At 45.9% G+C, this 15,802-nt stretch overlaps 2 protein-coding genes across 3 annotated transcripts in view; one reads left to right on the top strand and one right to left on the bottom strand.

Moving 5' to 3' along the window:
* slc35a3b (solute carrier family 35 member A3b) overlaps window positions 1-10,025 on the top strand; it is a 38,863-nt gene extending 28,838 nt beyond the window's left edge. For both annotated transcript variants that reach the window (XM_056292920.1, XM_056292921.1), the window contains exons 2-8: window positions 4,553-4,798; window positions 4,932-5,086; window positions 5,461-5,583; window positions 6,502-6,676; window positions 6,997-7,115; window positions 8,211-8,344; window positions 8,601-10,025. In XM_056292920.1, coding sequence (XP_056148895.1) covers window positions 4,600-4,798; window positions 4,932-5,086; window positions 5,461-5,583; window positions 6,502-6,676; window positions 6,997-7,115; window positions 8,211-8,344; window positions 8,601-8,691 — 996 coding nt within the window. In that variant the 5' untranslated portion in view covers window positions 4,553-4,599 and the 3' untranslated portion in view covers window positions 8,692-10,025. The remainder of the gene's footprint in view (window positions 1-4,552; window positions 4,799-4,931; window positions 5,087-5,460; window positions 5,584-6,501; window positions 6,677-6,996; window positions 7,116-8,210; window positions 8,345-8,600) is intronic.
* A 410-nt stretch (window positions 10,026-10,435) lies between these two features.
* On the bottom strand, window positions 10,436-15,594 carry LOC130124382 (protein FAM78B-like). Its single transcript, XM_056293839.1, has 4 exons — window positions 15,332-15,594; window positions 14,898-15,177; window positions 12,488-12,673; window positions 10,436-10,594 (listed from the first exon to the last, which is right to left on the bottom strand). The coding sequence occupies exons 1-4, from the start codon at window positions 15,592-15,594 to the stop codon at window positions 10,436-10,438; spliced, it is 888 nt and encodes a 295-aa protein (XP_056149814.1).
* Between the last annotated feature and the right edge of the window lie 208 nt (window positions 15,595-15,802).

The raw sequence follows: 15,802 nt of genomic DNA on the forward strand, positions 1-15,802 counted from the left end.
GCTTTCATTGGTGTTGGTACGGTCTTGATGGGTGCTTAGATGGCACAAGTAGCAGAGAAAAAGTTATAGAGTTGGTTCTGGTCTGTGTAGCCCTGGATCTCAAGGGCCTTACTTTGCCACCAAGCATCCTTTATGGAGCAGAGTTGAGCTTGGGTGTTTGACTTCAGTTTCTTGTAGTGCTCTTCTTTCGTCTTGGAGGTTCTATCTTTCTCCCAGGAGAGACAAGTTTGATTATTTGTGCTAATCAGGTTGAAAATTTCCTGGTTGTTCTTATCAAACCAATCCTGGTGACGTCTTTTCGGTTTCAGCTACAGCGCGGAGGGGCGTTTTTAGGTTTATCCAGTTTGATATGGGGTTGTTTTCGATGAGGGCAACATCCTTCATGACTTCTGTGACCTTATTCAAGAAGCGTCTTCTTACGCTGAGATCTTCAAGCTTTCGGGCGTCAATTTTCTTTAGTGGGATGGTCATGGCAGGGCGTCTAGGCTTGGGTTTGAGTTGCAGATGGAGCTTGGAAATGACCAGCCTATGATCCGTCCAACAATCGTTAGCATGCGGGAGTGCCTTGGTGACATGGACATTGGATCGGTCCTTCATGCGTACAATCACAAAGTCAATGAGATGCCAGTGGTGGGATCGCGGATGCATCCAGGTAGTTTTCCGGCTCATTTTGAGTTGGAAGATAGTATTTGTGATGATGAGGACATGTTCCGCACAGAGGCAAAGGAGAAGGCTTCCGTTTGAGTTGCATTTACCGACTCCATGCTTCCCAATGATGTTGGTCCATGTTGTACTGTCTCTGCCAATACGAGCGTTGAAGTCACATAAGGATGAGCTTGTCAGCTGCTGGAACGGTGGAAATAGTTTTTGATAGGGTGTTGTAGAAAGCTATTTTCGCCTCATCGTCAGCATCAAGAGTTGGAGCATAAGCACTGATGGCAGTCAGGAAGTATCCATTTTGAAGTGGTAATCTGATGGAGATAATGCGTTCGTTAATGCAGACAGGTGTTAGATTCAGGTCACGGACAAGTTTGGATCTGATTGCAAAGCCGACTCCATGAATTCGGCGGTCCGTTTCTAGTAATCCTCTCCATATGAACGTGTATCCGAGACCTTTTTCTTCGAGTTGGCCTTCATCTGCAAGTCTTGTCTCTTTGAGAGCCGCAAGATCGATGTTGAAACGAGAGAGTTGTTGTGCAATAAGGGCAGTTCATCGTTCTGGTCTATCAGAGTCACTCCGATCAAGAAGACTCCTAATGTTCCAGGTTCCAAAAGTCAGTAGTGTAAAAATGTCCTTATTTCGCCCGCAAGAAATGGATTTCCCACTAGACGCGGTTTTCCACTCAGGAGGCATGGGAAACAGCTGTTTTTAGCTCACATTTTCTAGGGCCTTCCCCTGATTGGGGGGAGCAGGTTGCTGCAGAATCCACACAAAGTTTCCCGGGTTCATGTAGAGACGACCATCAGATCCTTGCCGCAAATTGTGTGCCTTTGGAGCTAGGAGCTTCCAGGACGATCATTCCCTGCTCCCGTCGCTCCGCAGCATCGCCAATGGACTTTGTCGGGGGGGGGGGGGTAAGCACGGTCATTGAAAAACTTTCGGAGCCATTCGCTAAAGCCTTGATTAAAGTAGTGATCAGGTCGCGACGCTGGTCCACACTGCTTGGCCTGGGAGAATCTAGTTCCATGACAACACAAGAGTGAAGACGATGGGATCCGCCACAGGTTGCACCCAAGTGATGGTCGGATTGGGAGTCCGGACTGCCCACTTGTTAGGCACTTACGAGCCAGGGATGTGTGGGATGTGTGGGATTTTTATAACCGCCAGTCCGCGGTCCCGTTAGGCTTTAGCCAGCTGAGTGCTGCTCAGGTTACGCCAACTCCACAAGTGAAGTCCGGTCAATACCGCGAGGAGGGGTCAATCCGGGGTTTGTCACGCATGCAGGAATCGGTAGTCTGTACCTTTCAGCCTACATCACAAGATTCAATATGTATTCTGTAGCGAATTCGGGGGGCAGCCCGGCCGGACCGTCACAGCCGGGGTGCGAACTCGTGTAGTCCACACCGCGGGCGACAACGTTAACTAGTCGACTAAGAAGTCCGACCCGTTAGCCAAGGGCTACCGAGCCTATTCATCCGTGATCGTTACAATACTTTTATTCCGCTTGCTGATTGCCTGCTCTTTATATTTCTTGGAAGATGTACCGTTTTAATTACCAGCCTTTATTACCAGCCCGTACTTTGCCTTTCTGTGTTTGCTCCACCGCAGGACAGCCGGGCCAGAAGATCGACGGGGTTGTAGGAGGCAAGCTCAAGATGCAGCAGTTAGTCCAAAAAACAGACGTTTTTACTTATATTTATGCAAGGTTAGCTATCATTTGAACATTTTCTGTACCAATACATTGAATTCGGCACCAATACTAAAGACGTGTTTTCAATACTTTGTCGCGATTTAGCATGTCTTTGGCCTACATAAACTGTTCCCATAAAGATTGATCTTACATTTCCATTTGTGGAAAATGTTTGCTTGTGGAGAGACACGAAAACACAAAACATGCAAAATCAGAGTAATCAAATAAAAAAGAAACATCAAAATAACCAGGATAAAACAAACTACCAAACAACATTGCCCATTAATCCCATCACCATCACCAATGGAGGTGTAAGTGTATGGATTTCAGTGGTTTGACGGCTGAATAACCAGAATCAAAAGAAGTTTAATGGCCACGTAGGTTTGCACATACATGGAATTTGACTCCGATGAGCAACCACTCATCTGACTGGTTGAGTGGTTCCTCGTCTGATTGGTTTCTGGGCAACGTAAACTGTATGATTCTTGTTTAACCACATTAGCAGCTGACGAGAGCGAGACGCACGAAACACGCCTGTACAGCAAAGCATTAAAACTTTTTTTCCTGTATCCGTGTTGATATATATATAGACACACACACACACACACACACACACACACACACACACACACACACACACACACACACACACATAAGGATTGACAGGCGAAATATGAGGCAATAAAGTGCAATGTTGCAGAGAACATATCAGAGGCGCGCACAAAGTCACATAACACTATATCAAGTGGCATACAGATAGCGTAGCGGTCTATTCCGTTGCTTACGAATCCATCTTGGTCGGGCGTCCCTACAGACACAACTGGGCGTGTCTGCGGGTGGGAAGCCGGATGTGGGTATGTGTCCTGGTCGCTGGTCGGTCGGGGCGCCTGTTCAGGGGGGGAAGGGGAACTGAGGGGAATAACGCGATCCTCTCACGCGCTACGTCCCCCTGGCGAAACTCCTCACTGTCAGGTGAAAAGAAGCGGCTGGCGACTCCACATGTATCGGAGGAGGCATGTGGTAGTCTGCAGCCCTCTCCGGATCGGCAGAGGCGGGATCGGGGCGGCTCAGAAGAGTGGAGTAATTGGACGGGTACAGTTGGGGAGGAAAAAAACAACAACACTATATCCAAATTCACCAAAGTGCTTTCCTTCCAAAATGACAAAGTCAAATGTTTGGATGTATTCGTGTATAAAGACTGAATCAGCGTGACATCAGATGCTCCTGGCCACAGCATTGCACAGAAATGGACTGTATGCATCTGCAACGTCAAGCTCTGGTCAAGCACAGCTGATTGAATGTGAAAATGGCCAACATCGGAGTTGGGGTTACGGGTTAGTTTGGAAAATATACATTGAATTATCAAATATAACAGTAGTTAATGGATGCTGAGGGGGAAAAAGAGACCCGGTTCTCTGCCTCACTTTGTTACAGCCACAGTAGCCGAAACATGCTTACAATGCAGAGTGGTCTGAGGAATGTCTGACAGCCTCAGGCCAACGCCAAGCTAAATGACTTTACTACGATTTAACGACCTACGAGCATTTTCAGGCTAGTTTCTACTCATTCTCTGATCTCTCATACGCTCACTCTCTCCTCTCTCTCCTGTACACCCATTCACTGCCCACTGTGCCATATTATTGTGTCACTGTTTTCACAAACTACCACTCACTCTAATCATTGATGCAAAATTTTAATGTTCGTCCTCTCTGTGCTTTTTTGTGTTAATTCCCAAAGAACGCTGCCAAAGGAAGGAGTATTCAGTCTTTGCACTTGCCTCCTCTGCACATAGGGAGGTCGTCCTGCTGCAATAATGTCGATTTGCACCCCTGGAAATGCCTGGAAGTCAGCCTGGGCTCTTCCATTTGAAGGAAAATCTGCCTTATCAATATGTCTCCGCACTACTATTTCTCCACCTGAATAGTCTCCTCCTCATCTTTTGTTGTCTTACTGTGGGATAGTCTTTTCCTTGTGTCCAGCACAGCCGTAAGAAAGCCCTGTTTCTCCCTTATGTGCCTCCACGTCATGTATCCTGAGGTACCAATTGCTATTCTAATGAGACACTGCAGCCACAATCCATCAGGGTGACCATAACATGTGTTACATGTTTTGTTTTTTTTACCTGTCCATGCAACTAAACCAGATCTGAATCCACTTGAACCTAACCTGGTGTTTTCTTCTTTTTTATGTCTGTTCTGAAGGCCAACTTACTGTCCACTAACTCCAAGGAGGTGCCCATAAAGCGGCCATGTCTTCCTCACAATCACCAAAACTGAAGTATGTGTCCTTGGGGGTGTTGGTGGTGCAGACTACCTCCCTGGTGCTCACCATGCGCTACTCCCGCACCCTGAAAGAAGATGGTCCCCGCTACCTGGCTTCCTCCGCTGTGGTGTCGGCGGAGGTGCTCAAGATATTCACCTGCATCCTGCTGGTGTTAAGAGACCACAGTTAGTAGTTTTGGCAGTGGGACTATGCATTGGTATGGGGGTTTAGGGGTTGACAGACAATCTTTTTCTTGACTCTGTGGAGGGTGTCGGGAAGTTCCTTTCCTTGCCAATACAACCTCTCTCTGTCCTCCAGATTTTAGTGTACGCATGTTGAGCCAGATCCTGAAGGAGGAGATTGCAAACAAGGCCATGGAAACTATGAAACTGTCCATTCCTGCGGGGATCTATACCTTACAGAACAATCTGCTCTACATTGCATTATCAAACCTTGATGCAGCCACTTACCAGGTTGGATTTGAATATACTTGCTGAAGAATATTTCAATTTTGACTTCTTGGCTGGGGTGCAGCAGTAAAATAACAAATGCACCGTATCTTTAGATTTGAATACATGGCCACTCTGATTTCCAATACTGCTACTACTAATAATAATCAAAAACATCATGGATGTGTGAATGATGATTTTTCAAAGTTTGAAAATCGTTGTGACATTTTTATCATCATTTGTAATTAATGTAATTAACAGCATGTTATCATCCATGTTTCCTCATCCCCTGACCTTCGCACACAAGATGCTGCAGGAACTCCATCTAATTTTTGTGTTGGATCAGTGCATGTGCTTTTGCTCTGCGTCTCAGTGGAAGTGTCCTGCGTGCCCTGTAGGTCACCTACCAGCTGAAGATCCTCACCACGGCACTGTTCTCTGTCTCCATGCTGGAGAAAAAGCTGGGCCTCTACCAGTGGCTGTCTCTGCTCGTTCTCATGGCCGGGGTTGCTCTTGTACAGGTACCAGCTGTTAGGTGGTGTAACCTACTAAGTTCTACTGTTTATTTGTGTGAAAACTGTGAAGTCCTGGTGTAGATGGTATTATTTTCAAACGGGTTGGTGTAATAAGGACATACTGTGGCAGCAAGGTGGCCTAGTGGTTAGCACTGTTGCCTCACAGCAAGCAGGTCCTGGGTTCGAACCCCAGACCGTCCCAGGTCCTTTCTGTGTGGAGTTTGCGTGTTCTCCTCATGTCTGTGTGGGTTTCCTCCCACTGTAGAGGGCTCTGTATGGACTGTTTTGTACACGGTGCTATGATTACTGGCTCCATTCTTCATGCCCAGTAATCCCTCTGTATTATTGTCACCTGCTGAACCTCATCCATTAGGTACCTGGGCACACCTCTTTCCCTCATTATTCAAACCCCTGACTGGAGTCACTTTGTAGTCTGTGTGTTGTGTGTGTGTGAATAAACGGCCATGGCGAGGTGCAGCCAAAGAGAGAACTGGCTGACTCGATAATTTCCCGACTAATACACCACCATCAAAAAGACATGCATGTTAGGGTGGATACTCCTTCCTGTGCCCATGAGCAAGGCAATGGAAAGAAGAACTGGAGTTGGTCCTCGGGCGCTGCAGCTGCCCGCTGCTCCTATACAATAGGATGGGTTAAAAGCAGAGAACAAATTCATTGTAGGAATACAACTCGTAAGAATACAATGTCAAATAAGGCAGCTTTCACAAGTACTTCTCTGTCATATGTACCTCTGTGTACCTCTGAATATTTGAATGTATTGCTGTGCTGCCAAGTGTTTTGTCATGCATGTTCAATGCCACTTGCACCCAACTAGAGAATTTAGGCGAGCTACCCACCACTGCACGTTTAGTCACGTTTGCTTAGTCATGTTTAGTCATGTCATGCATGCTTTGATTTCCCCAGTGGCCAACAGAGTCTGTGAATGGCCCTCAGCAGAGGCCCCTGTCTGCAGGGTCTCAGTTTGTGGGGGTGATGGCGGTACTGATAGCCTGCATCTCCAGTGGTTTTGCAGGGGTTTACTTTGAGAAGATCCTCAAGCAGACTAAACAGAGTGTGTGGCTTCGCAACATACAGCTAGGTAAATAATGGGTTGTGTGTGTGTGTGTGTGTGTGTGTGTATGTGTGTGTGGTGTGGTGTGGTGTGATGCCGTAGGCTATGTGTGGTGTCTTTTCCTAGCCTAGACTTTTATTCATTTCCTTGTTCTGTTTAACTATATTTGTTATTACAGCCTGTAGTCTTTGCTGTAAGTCAGATAGCAGTCTCCCCGTCAAATTGTTAGAAAGCATCCGAAAATATTTTGCTTTATTTTGTGACTCACTCCAAACTAAGACAAATGTAAACTCTATTGAATGTCTTTTGTGCCTGTCTTTCTGTCTATTTGTCGTTTGCTCTCCCAGGTTTATTTGGCTTTGTGTTTGGCCTTATGGGAATGTTTGCATACGATGGTGAGAGGGTGAGAGAGTTTGGGATGTTTCAGGGCTACAACGGCGTCACCTGCACAGTCGTCATCTTGCAGGTATCATCCGTCAATGTGTTTCATTGTGTTTCACTATTCTTCCCTTGTGTTTTGTGTCCTGTCACCTCTATGTCATGCAAGCAGATTGAACTGTGGCAAAGTGTGTGGTGTATATTTACATACCTGCCGTTTTAGCTTATGTGTGGGTGGTAAGTACAGTCACACTGTCCTCTATAATGTCTTGATGTATGTTCAATAACCCAGGAAAGGAAATCACAGAAAGTTGAATCAGTTCATCTGGACACAACATTTTTTGACTTTGACTCAAAGAGGCCGTCTATGTTAAGAGGGAACAACCACCCCTGAACTGGGGCCGGGGGGGGGGGGGGGGCAGTTATAGAGTACATCTGTTGCCATCTTACAATGCTATGATTGTAACTATTCCTCAACTTCTGTGATTAGTACACATGGTCATTTTAACTCTAGCTAAAGGTCACGGTAATTTGCATATGAAACTGATCATTTGTTCCAGTCGTTATGCCACTGTATTGTTTATAAGGGTGGGGATACCTGCAGTCAGTTGAGACTGAAGAGGTCACTTAGATGAGTGATGAAACGCTTCTCTCAGTAAATGTTGTGTCTGGGCATCCGGGTAGTGTAGTGGTCTATTCCATTGCCTACCAAAACAGGGATCAGCGGTTTGAATCCCCGTGTTACCTCCGGCTTGGTCAGGCATCCCTACAGACACAATTGGCCATGTCTGCAGATGGGAAGCCGGAAGTGGGTATGTGTCCTGGTCACTGCAGCAGCGCCTCCGCTGATCGGTTGGGGCGCCTATTAAGGGGGGAGGGGGAACTGGGGGGCGGGACCCTCCCACGCGCTATGTCCCCCTGCCGAAACTCCTCACTCTCAGGTGAAAAGAAGTGGCTGGCAACTCCATATGTATCAGAGCAGGCATATGGTAGTCTGCAGCCCTCGGCAGAGGGGGCGGAGCAGCAGAGCAGCGACCGGGATGGCTCGGAGGAGTGGGGTAATTGGCCAAGTGTAATTGGGGAGAAAAATGGAGGAAAATCCCAAAAAAGTAAAAATAAATAAACGTTGTATCCAGATGAACTCATTTAACTCTGTGTGATGTCGTCTATAATGTGTTTGCAGGCAGTGGGTGGGTTGGTCATCGCAGCAGCCATTAAATATGCAGACAACATCCTTAAAGGATTCGCCACCTCTTTGTCAATCATCTTGTCGACACTCATTTCTTATTACTGGTTGGAGGACTTTGAGCCTACCAGGTAAAATAATGCACGTGCACATGCAAACACACAAACATACTGCCAGGCCTGATTGTTATCCTTGCTATCCAAGTTATTCGTTGAGAAGTTGCAGCTGAGTTTTCACGGTGCTGTTGTGCTGTGAGGCCCTGCACAGCCCCATAGACTCATAAGCAACAGAGATCACAAACGGTCTCTCCACAGAACTTTTAACATTCAAAGTCTCCTTTTCCTCCTCTTTCATGTTTTACCTCCTTCTTCTGTCCGACCTTCTCAGTGTTTTCTTCCTCGGGGCAGTGCTGGTCATTGCCGCCACCTTTCTCTACGGCTATGAACACAAAGCTGCCCCCAGCGTCATCAAGGTGTAGATGAGAGACCAACAAAACTTCCCTGCCTCCTTAAAAAAAAGAGAAGACAGCTATCCAAAGAAGACAACAGAGGAGCTACAGAAGTCGGTGTATAGAAAACAAAAACAGAAAAAGGGGCGTCTGGGTGGCGTAGCAGTCTATCCATTGCCTACCAGCACAGGGATCGGTGGTTTGAATCCCTGTGTTGCCCCCGGCTTGGTCGGGCGTCCCTACAGACACAATTGGCCGTGTCTGTGGGTGAGAAGCCGGATGTGGGTGTGTGTCCTGGTTGCTGCACATGCGCCTCCTCTGGTCGGTCAGGGCGCCTGTTCGGGGGGGAGGGGGAACTAGGGGGAATAGCGTGATCCTCCCACGTGCTACGTCCCCCTGGCGAAACTCCTCACTGTCAGGTGAAAAGAGGCGGCTGGCGACTCCACATGTATCAGAGGAGGCATGTGGTAGTCTGCAGCCCTCCCCCGGATCTGTAGAAGGGGTGGAGCAGCGACCGGGACGGCTCAGAAGAGTTGGGTAATTGGCCGGATACAATTGGGGTGAAAAAGGGGGGGGGAATTTAAAAAAAAAAGAGAGAGAGAAAGGTGTCATTGATAGTGTCTCTCACCAAACGGTCATAGCAACACTGCCAGAGGTTGTCCGGCCCTCGGTGGTAGAGAGCCCGGTTGTACCCCACTGCTGTTTTTGCACAGAATATGGCGTTCACTAATATGAGGCAGACATCTGCTTTTTATAAATGTTTTTCTACTTTTATAAAGATTATTTTTAATGAAACGGGTGGAGGAGGGGTGGTCACCAACTTCAACGGGGTAAATACAACGATATTGACACGTTCGGTGGGATGGTCTCCCTATGCTTTCTATTCCCAAGCGTTGCCTCATGAAATTAGCTGACTCTGAAAAAGGGACCCCAAGGAGAATAATCTGGATTAAATCCTGACACGTGGCCATCTGGCTATAAACGTATTTGTAGTTTTCTGTAGTTAAACTCTATTTATGTATTGTGGGATTTGGGGGAAAGCTGTGTGTTTTTATGATAAATCTGATTTGATGGCGGTTCGATAATCAGCGCCGATAAGAAGAAAATAATTTTCATTCATTTTCGATTTACCCCATCTTGTGGTGACAGTATTTCCTGCAGAAAGAAGCGATTACCCTGTCCAAAAGATGCTGAAATTGCTTCTTCTTTTTTAAAATTGTTTTTTTGTATGAGGGAGGAACGTGAGTACTTGCTTTGACCTTGCTGCAAACACTCAAAGGATTAATATAATATAAACGAAAAATTGTGAATTATGTGCAACAAAAAAAATGAATAGAAAATAAATTGTCTATTGTGTTATCTTGAAAGAGGTACCAGTGCCTTGGTCTTTCTTCTTACTTCAAAGTGAAGCAAATGGACGAATGAGGGCAATAACCACCAGCGCGCACACACACACACACACACACACACACACACACACACACACACACGCATACACACACGCATACAGAAACCTATGAATATTTTGCTTCAACTGTTTTGTTTTGTTTTTTCCCAAGTCCCGGCTGCACCAAACCTATAACAATAATCTCTACAATAAAGACTCCTCAATAAACCTGAATTCCTTGACAAAAGCAGATAAATCAAATGAGTCAATTTGACCTTCGTTGCATATTTTACATATGAGTAACCGTCATTTCTATGCAAACACGATCCTGACTCGGATAAATATAATGTATGGCAGATCCAATAAGGGTCAGCTTGCCTTTTTTCGTTAGTTTTTCTCTCCCACTGTCTCTTGATCCACGCAGTCGATCCAAGTTGGCTTCTTGGGGCTGGCAGCAAAGTGTTCTTCCCAGGGATGGAGGAGGTGTGTGCTCAGGTGGACAGAGAAGACATGGAGGGGGAAAAAGCAGGCAGATGGGAGCTGAACCTGGAGAGCGGCACAGATGGAGGATGGGTCATGTGACTCGTGCATGGCGTGGCAGACAGGCACTTGGAAAGAGACCAGGATGAGCCCGCTGTAACAGCAGCCATGACACAGGATTGTCTTCTTCTCTATTTTTCTTTTCCAAATACCTTGCCAAGAAGATGCGGTGCAATGATGGTCTATTTTGAATTGATACAGTATGTAGATGTTACGTGTGCATTTCCCTTGTTAGCAATGATTTATAACAGAATCCCTTGAGGAGATGCTGTGGTATGACTATTCCTGTACCGAATTGATATGCGGCCTATGGATGAGAAATGGCACGGTGCGACTTTTATCCCTAATGAAATACGATGTGGACCAGAGCCATTACCCTATCTCAGGCTGATCCATATAAAGTAGCATTGCCTTGATATTAAAAATATATCCTGTTATAATCCTGTTGTAAATGCTAGGAGAGCCCTGACCCCAATCATAGGAGCCTCTTGCTTCTTGTCATTACATTTGATGGCCCTATTAGACAATGATCCAGTTGCGAACACGTCATGATAAATCGAGGTAGCATGACCCAGTGGCATAATAAATCCATCCTGTGTTCGAATATACTAGATCGGTCCCATTCATACTAGTCCTGCCATATGAATACGAGCTTTCTATGTTGTGTGACTCTTTTCAGTACCAATCCCTTTCCTTGCTATAATAGGTGTGTATACGATATGTATGGCACAGACTGACATCCTATAAGCACTTTATCCTTCATCTTGACTGATTCCAACTCATTTATCTGGCACTTATTGTGACTTTGAATAAAAACATCCCAAATGACATTTATTCACTATGGTGACAATGCCATCTCACCCTCTGGTAGCCTTTCAATCATACAAACAAAATATAAGTTGCATCGCTGGAGCAAGTAGTGCAGAAATGAGCCTTCCAGTTGAAAAATGTGCATAAATTAAATGCATAAATCTGCCCTCTGAAAAAAGCCATTGCAAATCTCTAGGACACTGAGTTTGTGCACATCAATTCCACTTTAAAACAATTTAACAAACGGCAGTAAAGGCTACTGTAGATTTTTTTTTGTCCAGACCTTTATGCCAAGTGGTTGCTCTTAATACAATCTGATTCATGTGTGAAATTTATTTTAACCTAACAGAAGATTCATATAATATTTCATCTCTATTAAAATCTCTGATGTGACCTTAAACTCTGATACCGAATAAGCTAAAGGCCCCCACGTGCAGAATTGGCACTGAGGAGGTGTTTTATCCAGCCAGCAGGATCTCATGGCTGATGATTATTTTTCCATTCAAAATGTCTTCAGGTATTAAGTTATCCAAAAAAAAAAAAAAAACAGAAAAAAAGCTATTCTTATGCCTCTCCGAGACATTTTCTCTCCTGTTTTCTCTCTCGCAGTCATGCAATAACATCCAAATTAGGATTCGAGATGCAGTTCTCCTCGTGGACTACTGTGCAACCTCTAAAATCAGTGCGTTCCTCTCTTGCCAAAAAGCAGAGAGACTTCTAGTACAGTCCAAAACTCGTTTGGGCCAAAACAAGCCTTAACGTAACACAGCAGCTTGGCATACCACCAAGTCTCAATAAACTTCCACTCTGACACTTCACCGTGACAGATTCAAGATGCAACATTTGTACTCTGATTTGTCACACTGGCCCGTTTAAACCCGTTTGATAAAAGTGAGCCACCAGTATCTTCAGCGAAGGGAAAACACAAGTTCTCCCTTCTCTAGTAGATAACTTCATTAACTCTCATCCCAGTGGCATCTCTTCGCTTCTCCGGAGAGTAACAGTTACTTTGCCTTTGCAAATGACCCCCCCTTATTTTGGTGGTATAACTACCAGTGGTGCTCCTCTCCGAGGCCTCCACATTAGCACTTGGGCATCATTGGCATTGGGCCTCCCCAGGGCATTGGGAGGGATGGGCTCCTGGTAGTTCAAGATGTGAGGTTGCTCCTGGTGCGGCCGGCCCACCAGGGAGGCCCGCGAGCCCAGGGGCATGTCGGGGTCCACAGCAATGTCCACCCTCATCCGCCACCTCACCGTCTGCAGCACGATACGCTCCTGTGGAGAGGGAAGAACGCTGAAAGTTAATATGTGTATAATACATATTCGTTATGATTTTATTATATTAAGCACTCCACATAGCCCTTAAGACAATGGAAGGGATGAAATGGATACAGAGTGTTTATCACTACAGGATGGTTTAAATAGCACTACACTCTTAATAGCCTATCACAGAGGTTGTATCAAGGCAAGATGAACCCAATCTACTGTATCCTCTATTAACAGATTCTATATATACATACATACTATCTGTAGGCACGGGACAAGATTTTGGTATTGGAAGTGTTCTGGTTTCCGTTTCCGTTGTAGTCCAAGTTGTATTAACCAATCACGTTTGAGTAGGCGGTGATTTCTACAGGAACGGGCTTTGGTTGCATGTTGGTAACGGTCCATGTGGGGAGTGAAAGCAGCGGAATGCATTGGCCCAAATGTCTTCTGGACGTCAAACAATAAGTATCATCCATCCATCCAGCCATTATCCGAACCACTTATCCTGCTCTCAGGGTCACGGGGATGCTGGAGCCTATCCCAGCAGTCATTGGGCGGCAGGCAGGTGACACCCTGGACAGGGCACAAGGCCACCACACAGTGCTGACATACACACACATTCATACCTAGGGACAATTTAGTAATGCCGATTCACCTGACCTACATGTCTTTGGACTGTGGGAGGAAACCGGAGCACCAGGAGGAAACCCACGCAGACACAAGGAGAACATGCAAATTCCACACAGAGGACGACCCGGGACGACCCCCAAGGTTGGACTACCTCGGGGCTCGAACCCAGGACCTTTTTGCTGTGAGGCAACTGCGCTAACCGCTGTGCCACCGTGCTGCCACAGTAAGTATCAATGTTTATGTATTATGTGGGGAAACAAGTAGTCGACTCGTGTCGACTACTTGTGAAACAATCTGGTCATAGATGTCTCTCAACTCCATACTCCATTCTCACATCTCAAGTTGCTAATCCATCTGTAAACAAGGACGGGTGCATGGAAGACGAAGTCTTCATAGGAAATGGAAGCCAGCAGCCAGCAGCTACACTGGAAGCCCCGAAATCTTGGCCGTTGTCCCCAGAGCTAGTCTCTGGGTTCTGAGATTGAACATACTGAAGAAGAAAGAACAAACCCACTTTATTTTTGTCATTGTACAGTTGTTCCGTTACAATGAATTTTGTTCTCTGCATTTAACCCATCCTATTGTGTAGCAGCAGTGGGTAGCTGCAGCGCCTGGGGACCAACTCCAGTTCCTCTTTCCATTGCCTTGCTCAGGGGCACAGACAGGAGTATTAACCCTAACATCCATGTCTTTTTGATGGTGGGAGGAAACCAGAGCACATGGAGGAAACACATGCAGACACGGGGAGAACATACAACCTCCACACAGCAAGGACCTGGGATGGCCTGGGGTTCGAACCCAGGACCTTCTTGCTGTGAGGCAACAGTGCTAACCACTGGGACACTGTGCTGCCCTGTGGTGCTACTGGAGAAAACTCTATACCATGGAGGAAAATCCAGGAACTGATATTATCACAGCTAGAAAGAGATGGGTGTGTGACGCTGAAGCAATTAGAATCTAATTAGATTTATTTTGTATTGACAAAAAATATACACTCACATTTATAGATATGGATATATATGTAGCTATGGATGTAGATGATTTAGATATAAGCTGTGATATACAAGGTCACAACTTTTTCTTTGTTTTTCTCACGCCAGGCATTGGACATAGCGCAAGAACATTTTGTTCTCTTTCAGTGCAGCAAAGTTGGTTAGAGAGACTGCCCACAAATTGCAAGAACTTGGGTTTAAATCACAATCTCAGGAAGCACTTGACCTGCTGAGACACCAAAACTTCCTCGAGGAACTCTAAAAACCTGCCAGCCCCAATGCAGCTGATTTGTAGCTGATCCTAACATCCCTGTTTTTTTGGGGGGGGGGGGTTACTGAAATAAGGTTTTGCTTCTGCATAGATCAATTAAATTTTAACACATTTAACATACACACAGTACTTCAAAAACTATATAATACAAATTTTCCTCTAAGCAAAGTTGCCGTTTCCAGCATTTGGAAATTATTGAGATCTGTGTTGTAAGTCTCCACCATTCTACCATCATTCGCTGTGGATGGCTGTATGCCCAAACAACTCATATTATCGAAACTGTTGTTATCTTCCCTTCCCTGGCTGGGTATGCTCAGCGAATCAAGATTCATTGACCTACCTTGGTGACAGAGTTCATAGCCACGAGCCATGTGATGAAGCTCTGGTCTCTGGTGATGTGGGTCAACATGGGCGTGTTGCTATTGCTGATGGGCACTGCCCAGGTCACGCTGGGGTAGAAGTTGTCATTCATGCTGACTGTCAGACGTGAGGGCTTGGATGTGGGACCTGTGAGGGTGACGGTCTCAGTAGTGTTGCCATACCAGGGGTAGCTGACACCATCGGAGTCACTGATGGCTTTGACTCGGCCCTCACGCAGCTCTGGTAACTCCCAACTAGACCTGTGGCAGTAGAAAGAGGACATTGTGGAAAGTGTTCACAAACACACACATGCACGAATGCATGCACGCACACATGCAAAAAGCACATATACACACTTGACGGCAGATACAGATATAGAAAGATGTGTGTGACGATGGACACATATTAACTTACATGCCAATATCACCATATGTATTGTAGAATTCCATCTGGGTACACGCTTGGATCCAGCCCACCACCCATGTCTCATTACGGGGCACTGGTGGCATGACGACCCCTGCGGAGGCCCTGAAGTAAGGTGTCTTGTAGCGGAGCACGATGGGGGAGTTCTCTTCAATGATCGTCGGGCACTGGTCAATGGAGGCTGATACTTCATACACCACAATGTTCTCCCGTCTAATACGAGGCTTGCATGCAATGCTCTGAATACAGCCCATGGCGCTGGCGAGTAGCAAAGTAAGTAGAACCAGAGAAAAAGGGAGAAAATGATACCTGGCCAGTATACACATCAGTCTCCTTCGGTTTCCACCCTCGCCTGAAAAGCGAATGAATTTTTTAATTGCCAAACACCGCTGATTGGTTCTAACGGCATCTCACTGGAAGTGAACAAAAAGTCAACATTTAATGGCTATCAAAGCGTCACCA

The sequence above is a fragment of the Lampris incognitus genome, chromosome 14 (genome assembly GCF_029633865.1).
Source record: "Lampris incognitus isolate fLamInc1 chromosome 14, fLamInc1.hap2, whole genome shotgun sequence".
NCBI lineage: Eukaryota > Metazoa > Chordata > Actinopteri > Lampriformes > Lampridae > Lampris > Lampris incognitus.